At 48.8% G+C, this 18,209-nt stretch overlaps 1 protein-coding gene across 1 annotated transcript in view; it reads left to right on the plus strand.

Annotated features, from left to right (window-relative positions):
- Positions 1 to 1,651: 1,651 nt before the first annotated feature.
- NCOA6 (nuclear receptor coactivator 6) overlaps positions 1,652 to 18,209 on the plus strand; it is a 49,002-nt gene continuing 32,444 nt past the window's right edge. The window contains 6 exon segments of the mRNA XM_044299477.1: positions 1,652 to 1,671; positions 9,925 to 10,109; positions 10,853 to 10,975; positions 12,934 to 13,065; positions 14,414 to 15,208; positions 15,787 to 15,933. Of these exon segments, the coding sequence (XP_044155412.1) occupies positions 1,652 to 1,671; positions 9,925 to 10,109; positions 10,853 to 10,975; positions 12,934 to 13,065; positions 14,414 to 15,208; positions 15,787 to 15,933 (1,402 nt within the window).

An 18,209-nucleotide genomic window follows, 5' to 3' on the forward strand; every position in this document is an offset into this window, starting at 1 on the left:
CGGACACAACTGGAGCAGTTTGCTCATGAGGAGTGGGCCAAAATACCTGCTGAGAGGTGCAGATGTCTCATTGACAGTTACAGGAAGCGTTTGATTGCAGTGATTGCCTCAAAAGGTTGCGCAACAAAATATTAAGTTAGGGGTACCATCATTTTTGTCCATGCCTGTTTCATGAGTTTATTTTTTTACATAATTCTGTTGAAGCATGGTTGAAAAACAATGTCTGACTTTCATTGGTTAACATTTATAGAATTTTAATTTATTATTACTTTTGTCAGATTAAAGTTATTTCTGTGACCATTGTGACTTTTTCTTTCATTGACCAAAGGGTACCAACAATTTTGTCCACGTCTGTATATTTTCTCGCCCATTTTCCTTGGGGGACACAGACCTTGGGTATAGCTCAGCTCCCTAGGAGGCGTGACACTAAGTAAAACTGTTAAGCCCCTCCTCCATCAGCTATACCCTCAGCCTGGAGATAGAGGCTACCAGTTTTAGCTTAGTGTCCAAGGAGGCAAGACACCCCCTGCTACTGCAGGGCTGTTTTCTCCTTGTTTTAATTTTTTCTCTAATTTGTTATTTTATTTTTGTTTTTTCCTAGGGATACCAGAGACGCATTGGACCTCTCTGCTCTCCCGGGGTTGAGCTGCGCCAGTGTCAACTTATTTGCACTGCTGCCTCCCCCACAGAAGCAATAGGAGGATCTGGGCAGCACTGGCTCCCCTACATCCCGCCAGCTAGGGGGTCGCCCGCACGCCAAGCCCCTCTTCCAGCTTCCTGCCACTGCGGTGCCAGTGGCTGAAGGGGCGACCCTGCTGGAAGGAACTGAGGGCGAAGACAGGTAAGATGGCTATTTCCAGCCCATACCCTGTCCCTATTTGCATGGTTTTGGGGGGGCACCCGTGGTTGCATTGAGCACGTCGCTCTGTCCCTCTCTTGAAGATCTCCCCATCTGCGGCTGCTTCCGCTCCCCCCCCCCCCCCCCCACTGTCTTAGGGCCCACTGGCATTACTCTCTGAGAAGCGGTGCCATCATCCTTCTCCCTCCCCGCCACCGCCGCTCCGTGCCGTGATCGGGGGGCGGGGCTTAGGCCCGACATCGACGGTTCGGGCTCGGCGGGGGACATGGTGACAGTGGAGGTTCGGTGAGGTCACCCACCTGATATCGCCGCGCATTGGGCCTGCGGGCCTTTATTTTACGGCAGTTCGTTCTGTGGCTCACGCTCCTGCATAGACCTGAGAGCTCTCGGCAGCAGGGGGCGTGTTTTTTTCGCGCGCGCGCGCGCGTCATTGGGGGCGGAGTTTACGTTCTCCTTCACAGGAGACAGTCAAGCGTGTAGGGGGCGGAGCTTCTTCCCGCGCCTCTGCTGAGTTTTTTTGCCGCGTTTCCTCACTCCGGTCTGGAAGCTGAGCCACGTGGGAGACTCCCGGTGCATGGATCGCGTTTCTGGACGCACGCTCTGCTATTGTTGCCTTCTGCAGCTGTTGATCTGGTCTTCACTCCTGACGTTCTTCTGAGGCACTGGTAGGACAGTTAACACTCTCCTAACCCTCCTGGTCATAGCTGCTGCAACCCCTTGTGGTCTCTGTATCAGGGTGCGACCACTTTTTCAACATGTCAGATCCCACGGGTGCCCCCAAACCCTGGTACCATGCCTGTACCGCCTGCAAGGTACTTTTTCCGAGTGGGCAATCTGAGCCGCATTGCCTTGCATGTCAGGCCCCGGTGCAGGGCCCGCTTCCCGCTGCGCACCCCGTTGCCTCTGAACCCCCTGACTGGGCTAAGTCTCTGTCTCAGGCGGTGGAGAGCCTTACGCACGTAGTGGGCCGTCTCGTGGATAGACCGCCTCTCCCGCAGGCTGCCGCAATCCCTGTCGCGCCCGCTGGGAATTCAGTTTCTGCCGCCCCCACTGATTCCCTGCCTCCCAGTGAATCTTCCAGGGCCCGGCATACTCAGAAACGTCCGAGGATTGAGCGCACATCTTCTCCTGATGTTTCGCTCTCTCCGCCACGCGTGCGAGCTCAGTCAAGCCTATCCTCTCAAAGGGATACGCCTTCTGAGGGAGAGCTGGCGGATTCGGACGTGGACATGGACTCAGAGCTTCCGTCAAAATTGTCATCCGCGGTGGGGCATCTTATCGCTAGCATCCGCGATACCTTTCAGATACATGATGACCCCCCCAGCTCTGAGCAGGCCGGCGTGTCCTTTCTCCGGCCCAGACAGGCCTCCAAGGTTTTTCCCATACATGCCGATTTTTCTTCTGTGGTATCCAAGGCTTGGACTCGGCCTAACGTCCGCTTTATTACGCCTAAAAAGCTGGACATTTGCTATCCCTTTCCAGCGGATTCTGTGACCACGTGGACATCCCCACCCAAGGTTGATCCTCCCGTGGCTCGCCTGTCCAAGAGCACTGCTATTCCTGTACAGGACGGATCTTCCCTCCAGTCTGCTGAGGACCGTCGTACGGAATCCCTCTCTAAGGCCATATTCACTGCCTCTGGTTCGGCCCTTAGACCGGTCTTTGCCTCCGCCTGGGTTGGTAAAGCGGTCTCTGAATGGGGTTTGCAACTGGAGCAGGAGTTAGGGTCGGACGTCCCTGTTCAGGACCTCCGCTCCTTAGCCCAGCTAATTATCCAGGCCGGAAAATTTATCTGTGAGGCCTCCCTTGATGCGGGTGCCCTCATTGCCCGTTCCTCGGCCCTGGCAGTTTCTGTCAGGAGGGAACTCTGGCTGAAGGTTTGGGCGGCGGACGCCGCTTCCAAACGTTCTTTGGCCGGCCTACCATTCACGGGTTCCCGCTTGTTCGGGACCCGTCTGGACGAACTTATATCAGAGGCCACGGGTGGGAAGAGTACTCACCTCCCCCAGTCCAGGCAAAAGGGCGCCCCCCGTGGTCGCGCTGGTTCGTCCCGGTTTCGGTCCTTTCGTAAACCCACCGGGTCTAGACCAGCGGCCGGTTCTTCTTCCTCCGGCCCAGCCCAGGATAGACGCAAGAAGCCGTTTTTTCGGGCGCAACCTACCTGGCGCAAGGCCCAGCCTGCGCGGGCTTCCACAGGCCAGCAGCCCTCTGCCTGAAGGTGCGCCCCCACCCACCCGGGTGGGGGGCCGCCTTCTCCTGTTCAGGAACGTTTGGCGGGCCCACATCTCAGACGCATGGGCGCTCGAGATTGTATCTTGCGGGTACAAGATCGAATTTGCGTCCATTCCGCCAGACCGTTTCTTCCGTTCACGTCCTCCGCGGGATCCCGTACGGGCGGCCGCCTTTCTCGCGGCCATTCGCTCGCTAATAGACAAGGGTGTCGTCACCCCTGTGCCTCCGACGGAAAGGTTCAGGGGGTTCTATTCGAACCTCTTTGTGGTCCCCAAGAAGGAAGGCTCGGTGCGGCCGATCTTGGACCTAAAGCGCCTGAACCGGTTTCTCCGTCTGCAGAGATTTCGGATGGAGTCTCTCCGGTCCGCAGTGGCCTCCCTGGAGAAGGGGGATTTCATGGCTTCAATCGACGTTCAGGATGCATACCTCCACGTTCCGGTTGCTCCATGTCATCACCGCTTCCTGCGCTTCGCGGTGGGGGACGATCACTTCCAATTCGTCGCCCTTCCCTTTAGTCTGGCAACGGCTCCTCGGGTGTTCACCAAGGTCCTGGCCCCTGTCTTGGCTCTTCTACGTTCAAGAAGTGTTTTTCTTCTTCCGTACTTGGACGACATCTTGGTCAAGGCACCCTCCTTTCTCAGGCATCCGGCAGCGTGGATCTCACTCTGGAGACCCTGACGCGTTTTGGTTGGATTATCAACCACCCCAAGTCTTCCCTTACTCCCTCCAGACGGCTGATCTTCCTGGGGATGCTCCTGGATACGGAACTGGCGGAGGTCCGCCTTCCGTCGGACAAGCGCCTGGCCCTTCGCGGGTCGGTTCGCAGTCTTCTCCGTCATCACCGTCCTTCCCTCAGATCCAGCATGCGGTTGCTGGGAAAGATGGTTGCCTGTTTCGAAGCTGTGCCATTCGCACAGTTCCGATCCCGCGCTTTTCAGAGGGCGATTCTGTCGGCCTGGGACAAATCACCGAGGAGTCTGGACAGGACCTTCCTTCTGCCTCCCCTGGCTCGGGCTTCCCTCAGCTGGTGGTTGCATATCCCTCTGAGGGGGAGGTCCTTCCTTCCACTGAACTGGCTGGTGATTACCACCGATGCCAGCTTACGGGGGTGGGGGGGGGGGGGTTTCCCTCCCCGATCCGTCCAGGGTGTTTGGTCTCTGTCGGAGTCCAGACTTCCGATCAACATTCTGGAACTGAGGGCAGTTCTTTTGTCCCTCAGACACTGGACCCATCTACTGAAGGGCCACCCTGTTCGGATCCAATCGGACAATGCCACGGCTGTGGCGTACATAAACCATCAGGGAGGCACCCGCAGCGCTGCGGCGATGCAAGAGGTGTCCCTCATTCTCCTCTGGGCAGAGACGCACGTGCCAGCCTTGTCTGCAATTTAAATCCCGGGGGTGGACAACTGGGCGGCGGATTTCCTCAGCCGGTCCACCATCGACCCGGGAGAATGGTCGCTGCACCCAGAGGTGTTCGAGGCCCTTTGTCTTCGCTGGGGTCGCCCCGAAGTAGACCTCATGGCCTCCAAATTCAACCACAAGGTTCCCCTATACCTGGCCAGGGCACGGGACCCGCAGGCATACGGCGCCGACGCGCTCGTCCTTCCGTGGCGCGAATTCTCCCTTCTGTACGTCTTTCCTCCTCTCCCCCTCCTGCCACGGGTTCTTCGGAGGATCGCGGCAGAGGGCGTTCCCGCGATTCTAATCGCCCCGGATTGGCCCCGTCGGTCCTGGTACGCCGACCTAATGTTGCTGTTGGCAGACGCACCGTGGCCACTGCCCTCCAGGGAAGACCTTCTCTCTCAGGGTCCGATCTTCCACGAGCATTTAGGCTCGCTACGTTTGACGGCGTGGCTGTTGAGACCGCCGTCTTAACGCGACGGGGTTTCTCCGCGGACGTAGTCCGCACCATGATTCGTGCTCGTAAGCCCGTGTCCTCTAGAATCTACTATCTGGTTTGGAGATCCTATCTGGGTTTTTGTGAGTCCCGGAGCATCCCACCTCTCCGGTTTTCTCTTCCCACGATCCTGTCCTTCCTCCAGTCGGGTCTGGACCTGGGGCTGGGCCTCAGTTCTCTGAAGGGACAGATTTCGGCGCTGTCTATTCTTCTCCAGCGTCCCTTGGCCTCTCTGGGGCCGATTAAGACTTTTTTGCAAGGGGTGGCTCACTCTGTTCCGCCGTACCGCCCTCCGGTTTCTTCCTGGGACCTGAATATGGTGCTCTCGGCGCTCCAGTCTGCCCCCTTCGAGCCTTTGCGGGAGGTCTCCCTTCGCCTTCTGTCCTGTAAGGTCATCTTTCTTGTGGCCATCACGTCTCTCCGACGGGTGTCGGAGTTGGCGGCTCTTTCTTGCTCCGAACCTTTCCTGGTCTTCCACCAGGATAAGGTTGTGCTTCGGCCTGTCCCGTCCTTCCTGCCAATGGTGGTCTCCGCCTTTCACATCAATGAGGACATCGTCCTTCCGTCGCTCTGTCCCTCTCCTTCCCACCCCAGAGAACGGGAACTGCACCGTCTGGATGTGGTCAGGGCGTTGAGGATTTACTTGGAGGTCACCGGATCTTTTCGGCGCACGGATTCCCTGTTTGTGGTTCCGGAGGGTTCGCGCAAGGGTTTGGCGGTCTCCAAGGTGGCCATTGCCCGTTTCATTAAACTGGCGGTGTCTGAGGCTTATCGAGCCAAGGGCAGGGCTCCGCCTTTCGGCGTCACTGCTCATTCCACCAGGGCAGTCGGAGCTTCATGGGCGCAGAGGCATCGGGCCTCGGCTGAGCAGTTGTGCAAAGCAGCCACTTGGTCTTCTCTGCACACTTTCACCAGGTTCTATAGAGTGCATACGCATGCATCAGCGGATGCTGCTTTGGGCCGCCTGGTCTTGCAGGCTGCGGTTTCCTGATGCTCAGGTGGTGTTCCGCCTTGGGTTGTGGTCCCTCCCTTCTTGGACTGCTCTTGAACGTCCCAAGGTCTGTGTCCCCCAAGGAAAATGGGCGAGAAAAGGAGATTTTTGTATAACTTACCAGTTAAATCTCTTTCTCGCTCTTCCTTGGGGGACACAGCACCCACCCTTCTGTGTTTTGGTTATGGGGTTATGGTCTGGCGCCCCGTTGGGTTGCTGGCTGTTGTTTACGTTGTTGGTTGTTATCCTTTCACTACTTGGACACGCAACTGGTAGCCTCTATCTCCAGGCTGAGGGTATAGCTGATGGAGGAGGGGCTTAACAGTTTTACTTAGTGTCACGCCTCCTAGGGAGCTGAGCTATACCCAAGGTCTGTGTCCCCCAAGGAAGAGCGAGAAAGAGATTTAACTGGTAAGTTATACAAAAATCTCCTTTTTTCACCAATGTAGCTGTGTGGGGGCTTGTTTTTTGCGGAATGGGCTGTAGTTTTTATTGGTATCGTTTTGGGGTACATATGTCTTTTTGATCACTTGTTATTTTTTTTTGTTTCTGGACGTGAGGTGACAAAAACAGCAATTCTGTAATTTTTTTCGACATTGTTTTACAGCATTCACTGCGCGGGATTATTAATATACTTTATAGATCAGGTCGTTACGGACGCGGCGATACCAATTATATGTTTTTTTTAATTTATAAAAATGTTTTATGACAAATGAATGGATATGAGAAAAGACAATTTTTATTAACATTTTTATTTCTGAATTTTTTTGCTTTATTTTCACGTTTGTAACTTTTTTTTTTACACTTTTTTTTTATTTTTTATTTATCAAGACCAATCTGGATCTCAAAGATCCAGTGGGCCTGATGGCTATACAGTGCATTGCAATAGTCAGTGCTACACTTACACTAAGGCTGAATGCACACGGCTGTGTTTCACGGCCGTGAGCAGTCCGTGGAACCACGGGCTGGATTCCTGCTGAGAGCAGGAGCGCACGGCGTCATTGGTTGCTATGACGCCGTGCGCTCCCTGCTGCCGCCACAGTACAGTAATACACTGGTATAGCGGCGGCAGCAGGAAGCGCACAGCGTCATAGCAACCAATGACGCTGTGCGCTCCTGCTCTAAGCAGGAATTCAGCCCGTGGTTCCACGAACCGCTCACGGCCGTGTGCATTCGGCCTAAGGCTGATCAGATCCTCAGGGTCTGATCAGCCTTAGGTACATGGCAGCCCGGACGCCATGGCAACCATCGAGCTGCCACCATCGCAGCAGCGGTGGCCCGATGCAAGAGAGAGGGAGCTCACTCTATCCCAACCCCATGGATGCCACAGGTGGCTGCTGACCACGGCATCTATGGGGTTAAACCGATATCGGCCGTAGCAACAGTGTGTCAGCTGTAAGTTACAGAAGACACTCTCTGCTGATGGCAGCGGCTCCGTTCCTTAGCCGCTTCCATCACATCCGACAGACAGGATATGGCAGCAGGGGGCATCTGGGGGACAGTGGGGGGCACTTAAATTTATCAGAAAAATGCTGGTTGCAGGCTGTGATCTCCATGCTGGAGATCACAGCCTGCAACCAGCATTTTTCTCAATGAAGCCCTCTGATTGGTTAGTCTGCAGAGCTTCTCCGGTGTCTCTGCTCTCAGGGAGAACAGAGACTCACAGCCCTGGTAAGCAAATTGGACGTGACTGTACGTCCAAATGCAGAAAGTCACTTGCAATTTGGATGTACAGTTACGTCCAAATGCGTGAAAGGGTTAAAGGGGTTGTACGGGTTAAGAGCTGAACCCAGACATATCCCCATTTTCACCTAGGCAGACCCTCTGATATGAGTATTTCATGCTCCAATGCTCTCCCTTGCTCTACACTGTATTGCGCAGGGCAAGGGCTGTTTGTTTATATTTTTTACACTGCTAGGCAGAGGCTTCCAACTTCCCACTGATGGTAGGGTTTTAGCGTTTCCCCAACCATTTTACAGGCTAGGGCAGCGTTAAAGCAGGCCCATTAGTGCCGGTGACGTCACCGGGCTCACGGCTAGGCGGAAGCCTCTGCCTAGCTTTACCTATGGAGAGACTGCTATGTCACCGGATCTCCAGAAAAAGACCTTGCCCTGCACGATTTAGCACAGGGCAAAGAAGCGCATCTGAGCATGAAATGCTCCAATGTTCAATCAGGGAGACTACCTGGGTGAAAATGGGGATATGTCTGGGTTCAGCTCTGAACCTGAACAACTCGTTTAAGGGGTTCTCCAGGAATTAAGAAAATTAAAATCCTTAAGGCTGTATTCACACGTCCGCAATGTGTTTTGCGGATACACGGAGACACGGATCCGCAAAACACGGAAAGCGGCAATGTGCTTTCCGCATTTTGCGGACCGCACATTGCCGACATAATAGAATATGCCTGTTCTTGTCCGCAATCGCGGACAAGAATAGGACATGTTCTATTTTTTTGCGGAAACGGAAGCACGGATGCGGAAGTGCGGATCCGCAAATGTGGATGCGGACAGCACATTCCGTCCCCATAGAGAATGAATAGGTCCGCACCCTTTCCGCAAAATTGCGGAAAGGATGCGGACCCATTTTGCGGACGTGTGAATGGAGCCTAAATATTACTTTATTATAAATATATTCCCAAATACCTTCCATTTGCTATAATGGCTTGTTTTGTCTGAGGAGCAATTATTAGGAGAAATAAAATGGCCGCCGTCCTATTAGTACACACAAATCCTGTCCTAATCACACAGGAGAACAAGTTAATTAACAACACTGAGGTAAAGAGCTGCCTCATCCTCCTCTCTGCTCTACTGAATAAAGATAAGATCTTCAGCTGAATCTCTGGGGAGAGGAGACATGAATTACAGAGAGTAGGTGGGGATGAGGCTAATGAGCAGCAGTACTTATATGCAGTCTCCATTACCACAGTCTGTTCTGTCCTTCATGTCTCCTCATCAACTCCATTCCTACAGAGATTCAGCTGAAGATCATAAACCCTGACCATCAGAGAAGCTCATAAGCTCAGTGCTGTGAAGTAAATTGTTCTGCTGTGTGATTAGGACAGGTTTTGTGTGTAATAATAAGACGACAGCCATCTTATATCTCCTAATGATTGCTCCTTAAACAAAACGAGCCATTATAACTAATGAAAGGTATTTGGAAATATATTTATAATAAAGTAACATTTAAGTATTTTAATTTCCTTAATTCCCAGAGAACCCCTTTTAATGTTTTCATTTCAAACAGGATGGTATAAAAAAATCCAATAAAAATAAAGTGATGGGCTAAGGAGTATGAGAAGATTTAGATGGCCGCTTTTTCTCATGGCCTCATGCTCCTTCCTGTCCATTGTAAGGCTACTTTCACACAGGCGTTTTGGCTTTCCGTTTGTGAGATCCGTTCAGGGATCTGCCCTAATGCATTCTGAATGGAAAAGGATCCGCTCAGAATGCATCAGTTTGGCTCCATTACACCTCCATTCCGCTTTGGAGGCGGACACCAAAACGCTGCTTGCATCGTTTTAGTGTCCGTCTGACGAAACTGAGCCAAACTGATCCGTTCTGACTTACAATGTAAGTAAATAGGGACGGATCCGTTTTCTATGACACAATCTGGCACAATAGAAAACTGATTCGTCATCTAATTGACTTTCAATGGTGTTCAAGACGGATCCGTCTTGGCCATGTTACAGATAATGCAAACGGATCCGTGCGGTTGTATTATCTGAACGGATGCGCCTGTGCAAATCCATGACGGATCCGCACCAAACGCGAGTGTGAAAGTAGCCTAAGGCCAATAAGATGCATGAGCCAACCATCAATGTTCTCCTTGATGGGAGAGCTAAAGCCGCTACGAGACACCTTGGGAGCCAAGGATTAGGTGTGTTAGAATCCAACATGCCAATTCTGTTCGATTTTGTGTTAAGTTTTGGTAATTGATATTCCAGTAAGTTGTTTTACTCTATTAACTATGTAGAGTCCAACCAACTGAAGCTTAGAAAGGTGGAGCCGTGGAATAGTGTCCGGGTCACATTCAACATCCCCAGAGAAGCTGCTGAGCGTCTGCGCCTTCTCGCCCAAGGCAACAACCAGCAGCTGCGAGATCTAGGAATTCTGTCTGTCCAGATTGAAGGTATGAAGGTGTCATAAAAGGTTATTGCCATTTCATTACAGGCTATGGGCAACTGTGGGGGCATTTAGTGTTTTTTCTGTTTTTTATTTTTTATTTTTACTTAAAGGGAACCTGTCATCAACTTTATGCAGCCCATACTAACAGCAGCATAAAGTAGAGACAGGTGAGTTGATTTCAGCGGTCTGTCATTTAAAAGTTAAAAGTAAGTGGTTACCGAGGATCAACATCACAATCATTGCAGACTGGGCCTGAAAAAGAGTATCGGCCCCCTGAGAAGAGTCCTGGCTATTCATAAAGTCCTGCCCTCCCACCCACCTGCTGATGTCTGACAATGTAATACCTAGTTGTCTCCCTTTGTTTTACTTGTTTTATTACTATCACACCCCATATATTTCCAGCAGCCTTACCGTATATTAATACTGATGACCATTATTTATCTATTTCCGTGTGTTGTGAGCTACCAGTGATGATGCTCTTTTCTGCCAATCATTCTTGTTTTATGTACTATGTGTTCATTAATAAAGATTTTCAGATTTTCTTTCCTTTTTGGTATTTTGTGGCTTATATATTCTGTAGTATTCCATACTAAAAAAATCCTGTAAAAAAAAAAAATATATATAAATATTACATTTTTATACAGTGGAACTCAATGGGTGATGGATGCCATCAGTTATTGGATTATTCTGGTGATATAAAAATCTGGATTTATTATATTTTGATTTGTTACTTCTATTGTATTTCAGGAGAGGGAGCTATTAACCTAGCATTACCCCAAAATGCTGCTCAAGAGGTGAGGATGAACGGCCCAGTGGCGGCAAGCAATGCCATGAGGATTGACCCCAGCTTTGCAGTGCAGAACAGGGCAGGTATGTGTCAGCTCCTGCCCCCTTCTGAATTCAGCTACCATTTTGCTTGGCTTTTGACTAGCTACATTAAATTAACATTAATAATTGCTTTTGCAACGGAAGGTACATCTTCTTCAGACCGCAGCTAGTCATTCACTATTCAGAGTCAAATATAGCTGCAACATCAGCGCTGGTGTCACCACCACACAAAACATCACCAATATAATCTAGTGGAAATGAAAAAAAGAACACCTGGAAAACGTAATGTGATTGAGCTGAGGTTCACACAATATAAACTGCTAGTGGTCCCTGGTCATTGGTCACACATCCAAGGTGGTGCACCCTTTATTTTGGGTTCTGCAGTAGGGTGTATGTTGAGGTCATACAAATGCTGGAGATCCTCCTGTGGTATGTCATTCCAAGCTCTTTTAGCTTGGATCTGTATGTAGTTTAGCCAAGATAATTGTCTGCTATTCATGGGAGATCTGTTGCCCCTTCCAGTCCCAGATGTTCTTGAGGGGGGGAGAGATCTGGTGATCAAGCTGGCCAGGGGAGCTCCTGAAGACCCTGAAGAGTATATGTGGGCAGACGTTATCACCACATTTCCTGACTGAGTAAAAAAAACTGTGACTGCCTCCACAATATCTTGGGCTTACATAAGACTGGCCAATGTTCCCTTCACAAATACCATGTGGGAACAGCCATGGTAACTAATGGCGGTCCACACCATGACACCTGGTGTTGGTTCTGTGTGTATCAACACTATGCATGATGGCAGTAGACACTCTCCAGCCCTCAAGTGAACTCTGATGCGGCCACCGTTAGTACCAAGACAGAACCTTCTTTCACCACTGAACACTATTGTTTGCCATTCATGCCTCCAATGGGCTGTCTCGCTGCACCCGTGCGGGCACTCTTGAGAGGCAGTTTTGAGAGGTCAGTGGCAAACAAGCTAGTGGAGTGTGTGAATGCAGCCCTGCTTCAAGTAGACTGTTTCTTATGGTCTGGGTGCTCAGTAGAGGGGCTGATTTCTGATGCTGTGGCTCTCATTTGAGATACAGCAGTGATCTTGGCATGCATCTGTCTGTCTTTACTATCCAGAACCCTCTCTACATGCGTGGGTGCCCTCCTCTAACCACTGTCAACACCACTGGTGCCCTACAGAAACTTCTCATCCAACTCTTTCTGAGATTAGACAGATGGTTCATCAGTCCCACTCTTTGGTCCTTTTCAAAGTCCACTAACTGCACAAATGGTGCACAACTTTGTCTGACGTGCATAGTGAACACTTGAACAACCACCAATCAACAGTCCTGTAAAACATGAAAAAACAGTGCTGTCAGACAAAAAACAACAACAGTGATGCCAGACAGAAAAAAATGTATGTGGACCATCTATATGAAAAGTAGGTTCTTGGAACTTTGATCACTACACGTAACACCCTCCAGCATTGGCATTTCGCAAAATTGAGTTTGCAAACGCCGAATCCTTTCACAATAAAGTGTGTATGTTTTTAACTTTATTACATGACCTTGCTGGATACCTAGCCTCATAGATCTTGATTGCTGTCCTAACCCAGGAGTTAGACCTAAGTCTCTGTCCATGCAATGTGTCCGTGCAATGTGTGTGTCAAGTCTGGGGTATTTGCCGGGAGCTGAGCTGTTCCTTTCTTTGCCGTTAAGGGCAATATCTATACTACTAGTAAATAAAAAAGAACACCTAGAAAAAGTTAAGATAAAGCCTATATGAGTTCTTAATCATGGCATAATACGGTTGCTGGATACCTATCCTCATGGATCTTGGATTAGTGTAGATATTGCACCGTCCAAAGTTACCTCTTAGCTTGGGTCACCTAAACTTTCAAATATATTCACCCCCTTGTGCCTCTCTTAAAAGTTCAGTACGGTCATTAGTTAGACATTCTGGTGTTGCCATTTTTTCTGCAAAATGTTAAGTGTTCTTTGTCTACTACTGCTCAGGCCTGGTCAGGATGAACAACCCAACAACAGCCTCCATGATGTCCCAGGGACCCCATGTTTCATCAGCTATGATGGCTGCCGGTGGAAGCAACGAACTCCAGCCAAGGACTCCCAGGCCTCCTTCACAACAAGGTAAAATGGGGGAGATGAACTGTAAAGCATTCAAAGGTTTAACATATACGTAAGGCAAACAAACACAGTATCATTACCAGGGATGCGATTGTGCCTGGCACTGCAGGGTATCCTACTGCAGCACCTTCATTCTGCTAATAGGTATCCCAGAGGTTGACCCCCACAGATCCAAAATGGAGAAGCTGCCGTGACCAGTCATATGGCCACCTCTGATGAGCGAGAGCTGCAATCTAGTTGGCTGATGAGGGCTTTTTTTTATTATTTTTTATGCTCTCGCAAGCCCTTTGTTTTGCTGAGTGGGTGACGATGGTGGTCATACCCTCACTGATCTTATTAAAGGTGTTTTCTGAGAATTAAAGGGGTTTGTCCAAAATTTGTGCAGCTCCTGTACGTGTGCTAAAATAACAGTAGAAGCAATACTTTTCTCCCCTGCTGCTTCCAGCACTGTGCTCCCTGCCGCTGTTTGTTTTCCTGGTTGCGCTTCATGCACTTAGGTCACCGATGGAGCCAATCGGTGGCCTCAGCAGTGAAGTTGACCAGTGTTCCTGGCACACCGCCGCTAGAGTCAGGAAGATGACCTCAGTGGCAGGGATGACCAGAGCACAGCGCTGGAAGCGACAGGGAACAAAAGGGTTAAGTATAGCTTCTTTTGTTATTTTAGCATGTGTGCAGGGTTGCCTAAGAACTTGGGCAACCCATTTAAAGGCTATAGACACCTGTGGGCCAATTTTTTTTTATTGTATTTTACTCATTTTGGGCTAAAAATGGCTTTAAAATTTTTAGCAATTCTTTTCATACATTTGGTTAAAAATCAATGTATTTGCTGCAGACTGTCCTTCCTGAGTTACGTCAGCCGAGGACTCGTGATCTCTGATCTCCTGGACACTCATTTAAGCTGTAGTCTTATCAATTTGTTAAGCATTTATCTATAATAAGTGTTTATGAGGTCAGGAGATCAGAGATAAGACTTCACATGAGTTTTCGGCAGAGGGAACTCTAAACAAATAGACTGATTTTTAACCACATGTATCACAGAAACTGCGGGGATTTGTTTTCTAAAGACCAATGAAATTTTTTTTATTTTTAGCCCAAAATACCGTAAGTGAAAAGATTGGCTGCTTTCCTATAAAAGTGCATTTACATTGAGTTACAAGTTTTGTGTTAACAGTGAGGCCGAATCCATGTGCCTCGATGAGTGATAAATTGTTGGGTGATCCTTGTGAATTTTATCAATGTTGAACATTTGTTGATTTCATTTATAGATGGTTTTATTGTAGGAAGTTAATGATTTATTTTTGGCAGTTAATATCCCATAGATTATTTGCCCACACCTTGTTTCTCTCATTAGATATTATGGATCCCTTTGTGTCTGGCTTGAATGCTCAGCCACAGAGTCTCCCCTCCGGGTCCCTGGCTCCTCAGATGCACTCTATGCAGGGCGTTGTTGCTAATCGACCAGTCAATCCAGCCAACTTTCAACAGTTTCAGCAGGCTCGTCTACCACAACATCAGCAAGTAGCCCAAGGTCTTCGTCCTGCTTTTGCAACACCTGCACAAGTTCCTGTGCCGCCGGGCTGGAATCAACTGGCATCAGGAGCTCTACAGCCTCCTCCAGCCCAAGCAAGTATGGGGACAGTGGCCTCCAACCAACAGTGGAAGAAATCTGGTCTGGGTGGAGGTCCATTACAGCAACAACAGCAGTTTCCTCAGAGACCATCACTTTCCACAGGGCAAACACCTTCTCACCCCCCACCTCCATACCCATTCGGCAGCCAGCAGGCGTCACAAGTTCACTCCAATTTCCCTTCCATGGCAAATGCAAATCAGTTCAGCTCACCTCCAATGAAACCAATGCAGGGGGCACCCCCACGGGTGCTCACTCCATTGCAGCAGCCCCATCTCTCCAAGTCTCCTGCCTCATCTCCTTCCTCCTTTCAGCAAAGCTCTCCTGCCTCCTCCCCTACAGTGAACCAAACACAGCAGCAGGCCATGGGACCACGGGCAGGACAGGGTGGCACATTGCCCCAGGGGTTTCAGCAACAGCCTGTGAACTCTCCGGGACGCAGTGGCATGATGCCACAGGGAAGCCCAGCAGGAAACTTTATGATGCAGCAGAATCAGGGTCCACAGAATATTCACACAGGTACGTGTATATCAAAATGACTGATACAACAGAAGAAAAACGTGACCTTTGCCTTTTAGATGATGGTTCTATGTCCTAAGTTGTGATTGGTGTCTTCGGTACAGTTAAAGGGGTTTTCCGACTTCTTATACTGATGACCTATCCTCTTGATAGGCCATCAGTAGCTGATCGGTGGGATGCCTACTGATTAGCTGTTCGAGGAGGCTACGTCGCTTTGGTGAGTACAGCGCTGTGCTTGTTATCGTGGCTCCCCTAGGCCACCTGACTGATGAACGTGAAGTCACTGGCCTAGGGTAAGCCCGCTCACAGGAGCTCTGGGGTCTCCTGAAACAGCTGATTGTCAGGGGTCCCAGGTATCAGGAGAGATCATTAGTATAAAAAAAAATCAGAAAACCCCAAGTTTCCCGTGTTTCGTGAAGGGATGAGTTCCGTGTGGTACATGTCATGTAAGAAAATGTATCAAGCTTTTCATGTGTGTCCTATTGGTAGCCCACAAATGATTATCAGTAGCCAATCAGAACTATACCTGACATCACCTAACGTTGAATTTATATGGAATGTTCACCCTTTGTTTCAAGGAGTTCCCAAACGCCTTCCACCAGGTTTTCCACCAGGACAAGGAAATGCCAATTTCCTGCAGGGACAGACACCTCCCAGTACTGCAGGATCGCCGGCCAACAGTGGAGCAACACAGCCGCAGACAAATACAGCTGGACAACCAACAGGTATGCCTCATTCCGGTTCCTTCTCCATGTTTTCTTTCATCTTGTTTTGGACCATATTGCTATTAAAATTGAGAAATCTGTAAGGATATCTGCTGTATGTGTCCCAGAAGTTCAGCCTTGCCCCCATTTCTTCCTCACTGTCCTGCGTCTGGCTGTAAGACAACTGGATGCAGCACAAGCCCCCCCCCCCCCCCTTTGCGTAACAGTAGGACAAAAGATTGCTAAGCTCTGCCCCCATAATCTTTCCCCTGAAAAAAATGGGATGGCAGGAAATTAACCACTGTGTTCTATGCATAATTTCTATTCTAAAACCCTGACAAACACTGGGGACATGATTGTCTCCTGTTCAGTGTGATCGCTCATCTCTAGGTCAAAGGGGTTTTCTGAGATGTTTTAACTGATTAACTATTCTCTGGATAGGTCATCAGTGGAGGACTTACTATCGGGAACCCCGCTGATCAGCTGTTTGAGACGGCATCGGCGCTCGCTCTCCATGGTATCGCAGCTCAGCCCCCTTCACTTCAAGGCCATGTAGCCGATGAAAGTCACATGGCCAAGCCAAAGCTGCGAGAAGGCCGTGGCACAGCTTCCGGGCCTTCCCAAACAGCTTCCGGGGGGTGGTCCTGGGCTTCCGGAGCGCGATTTTCTAGTCCGCGGGTCCGGAAAAAAATAGAACATGTCCTATTCCTATCCACAATTGCGGACAAGAATAGGCAGTTCTATGGGGGTGCCGGCCGGGTGTATTGCGGATCCGCAATACAATACGGACGTTTGAATTCCTTTTAAGAATTCAATAGTGATACTGAAATTGAACCATAATCATTTCCTTTTCCATGATAAGATTTTAACCACTCAAAATTCTGACCACAGGAGATGACCTAATAAAGCAGACATGGCAAAAATGTGGTTCGTGGTGTCCTTCCAGTTCATTATTCCTTTTAATCTGTGCTAATCTCCCACCTTGCCAGCACCTTCCTCCTTGGTGGAGGGGAGCCATCGTACCTCCACGTTTTGTTAAAAATATATTTTTACAACGTAGATTTCGGGTGTCTCCCGCATTGCTTTTTAGCAAGCATTCTTGGTAACCGTTTTTGTTTTGTCACAGTTGTTGACGTGATTTTTTTTATTTATTTGGATGTTTTCAAGTCCTGTAGAGAAGCTTATGGGATAAATGCCATACCCAGAGTGTGCTGCTTTTTGATAGGGGGAAAAAACAAAAAGGTTTCAAAACCACCAGAATCCAAAACACTTTGGAGAGTTATCATTTAGTTTGCGCCAGAAAAGTGGTGTTAAAAAGTCACGAACTGCAAGAAAAAGTAGTTGCGAATGGTGTTTTTTTTTTTTTGGGGGGGGGGGGTTTATGTCACCCTTGCCACTTTTCCTAAAGGACAAGATGGGGGCACGGCCAGCCGCAGCAACAAATTTCTCTTCCTCTACGCCAGTTTTTTGGTGCAAATGAATCCAAACATCTACAGCAGCTCAGAACGGACATGGATTTCTGTTTAGGTGCATGGACTGCTTCTAATTTATAACGAAGCCTGCACCTCATCATAAATCAGGAGCACAGGGGACATAAAGAGCGGTGCAGAGCGCGCCGGTCTTGATAAATCTTCCCCTCTGGATGTACTGCATTTCACTATAGACTAACAACTGGCTGCGTTGTTTTTAGCCCAAAAAAACCAAAACCGTGCACCACCACAAAAATGTGACATTTTCCAACACAGCACTGTGTGTGTGTGAAACCAGCCTAAGGGTACAGCCATTTGTGCAGTCATGGCCAAAAGTTTTGAGATTGGCTCAATTTTGGTTTTTACAGTTTCATCTTTTGTGGCGGCATTTTTTGCATTACCTCTAGATTGTTATGAAGAGTGACTAGATGAATTGCATCTAATTGCAAAGTCATTCCTTGCCATGAAAATGTACTTAATCACAAAACCTCTATTTCCACTGCATTCAAAGGGAATGTGTCATCAGAAAATGACCTGCTATTTAAATCACTTTTTTATGTTTAACATATTTTTAAGTAATTTTGTATGATGTTTGTTTTAATTTTCCAGGTCACTTTTTATATTTAAACAAAAACAAAAAATTCAGCAGTTTTTGCACTGGCCACTATGTCTAATAATTGGCCCCCATAATAACGTTAAAAAAATATAACAAAAAAAAAATCTATCAGAAAATAAAAACAGATTTCCTTTAAGCCATGTCACAAAATGACTTTCAAATATCATTTGCGGAGGTTCTCCTCCATAACTAGTTATCAGTTAAACTTAATT

Source organism: Bufo gargarizans, chromosome 6 (genome assembly GCF_014858855.1).
Source record: "Bufo gargarizans isolate SCDJY-AF-19 chromosome 6, ASM1485885v1, whole genome shotgun sequence".
Taxonomy (NCBI): Eukaryota; Metazoa; Chordata; class Amphibia; order Anura; family Bufonidae; genus Bufo; species Bufo gargarizans.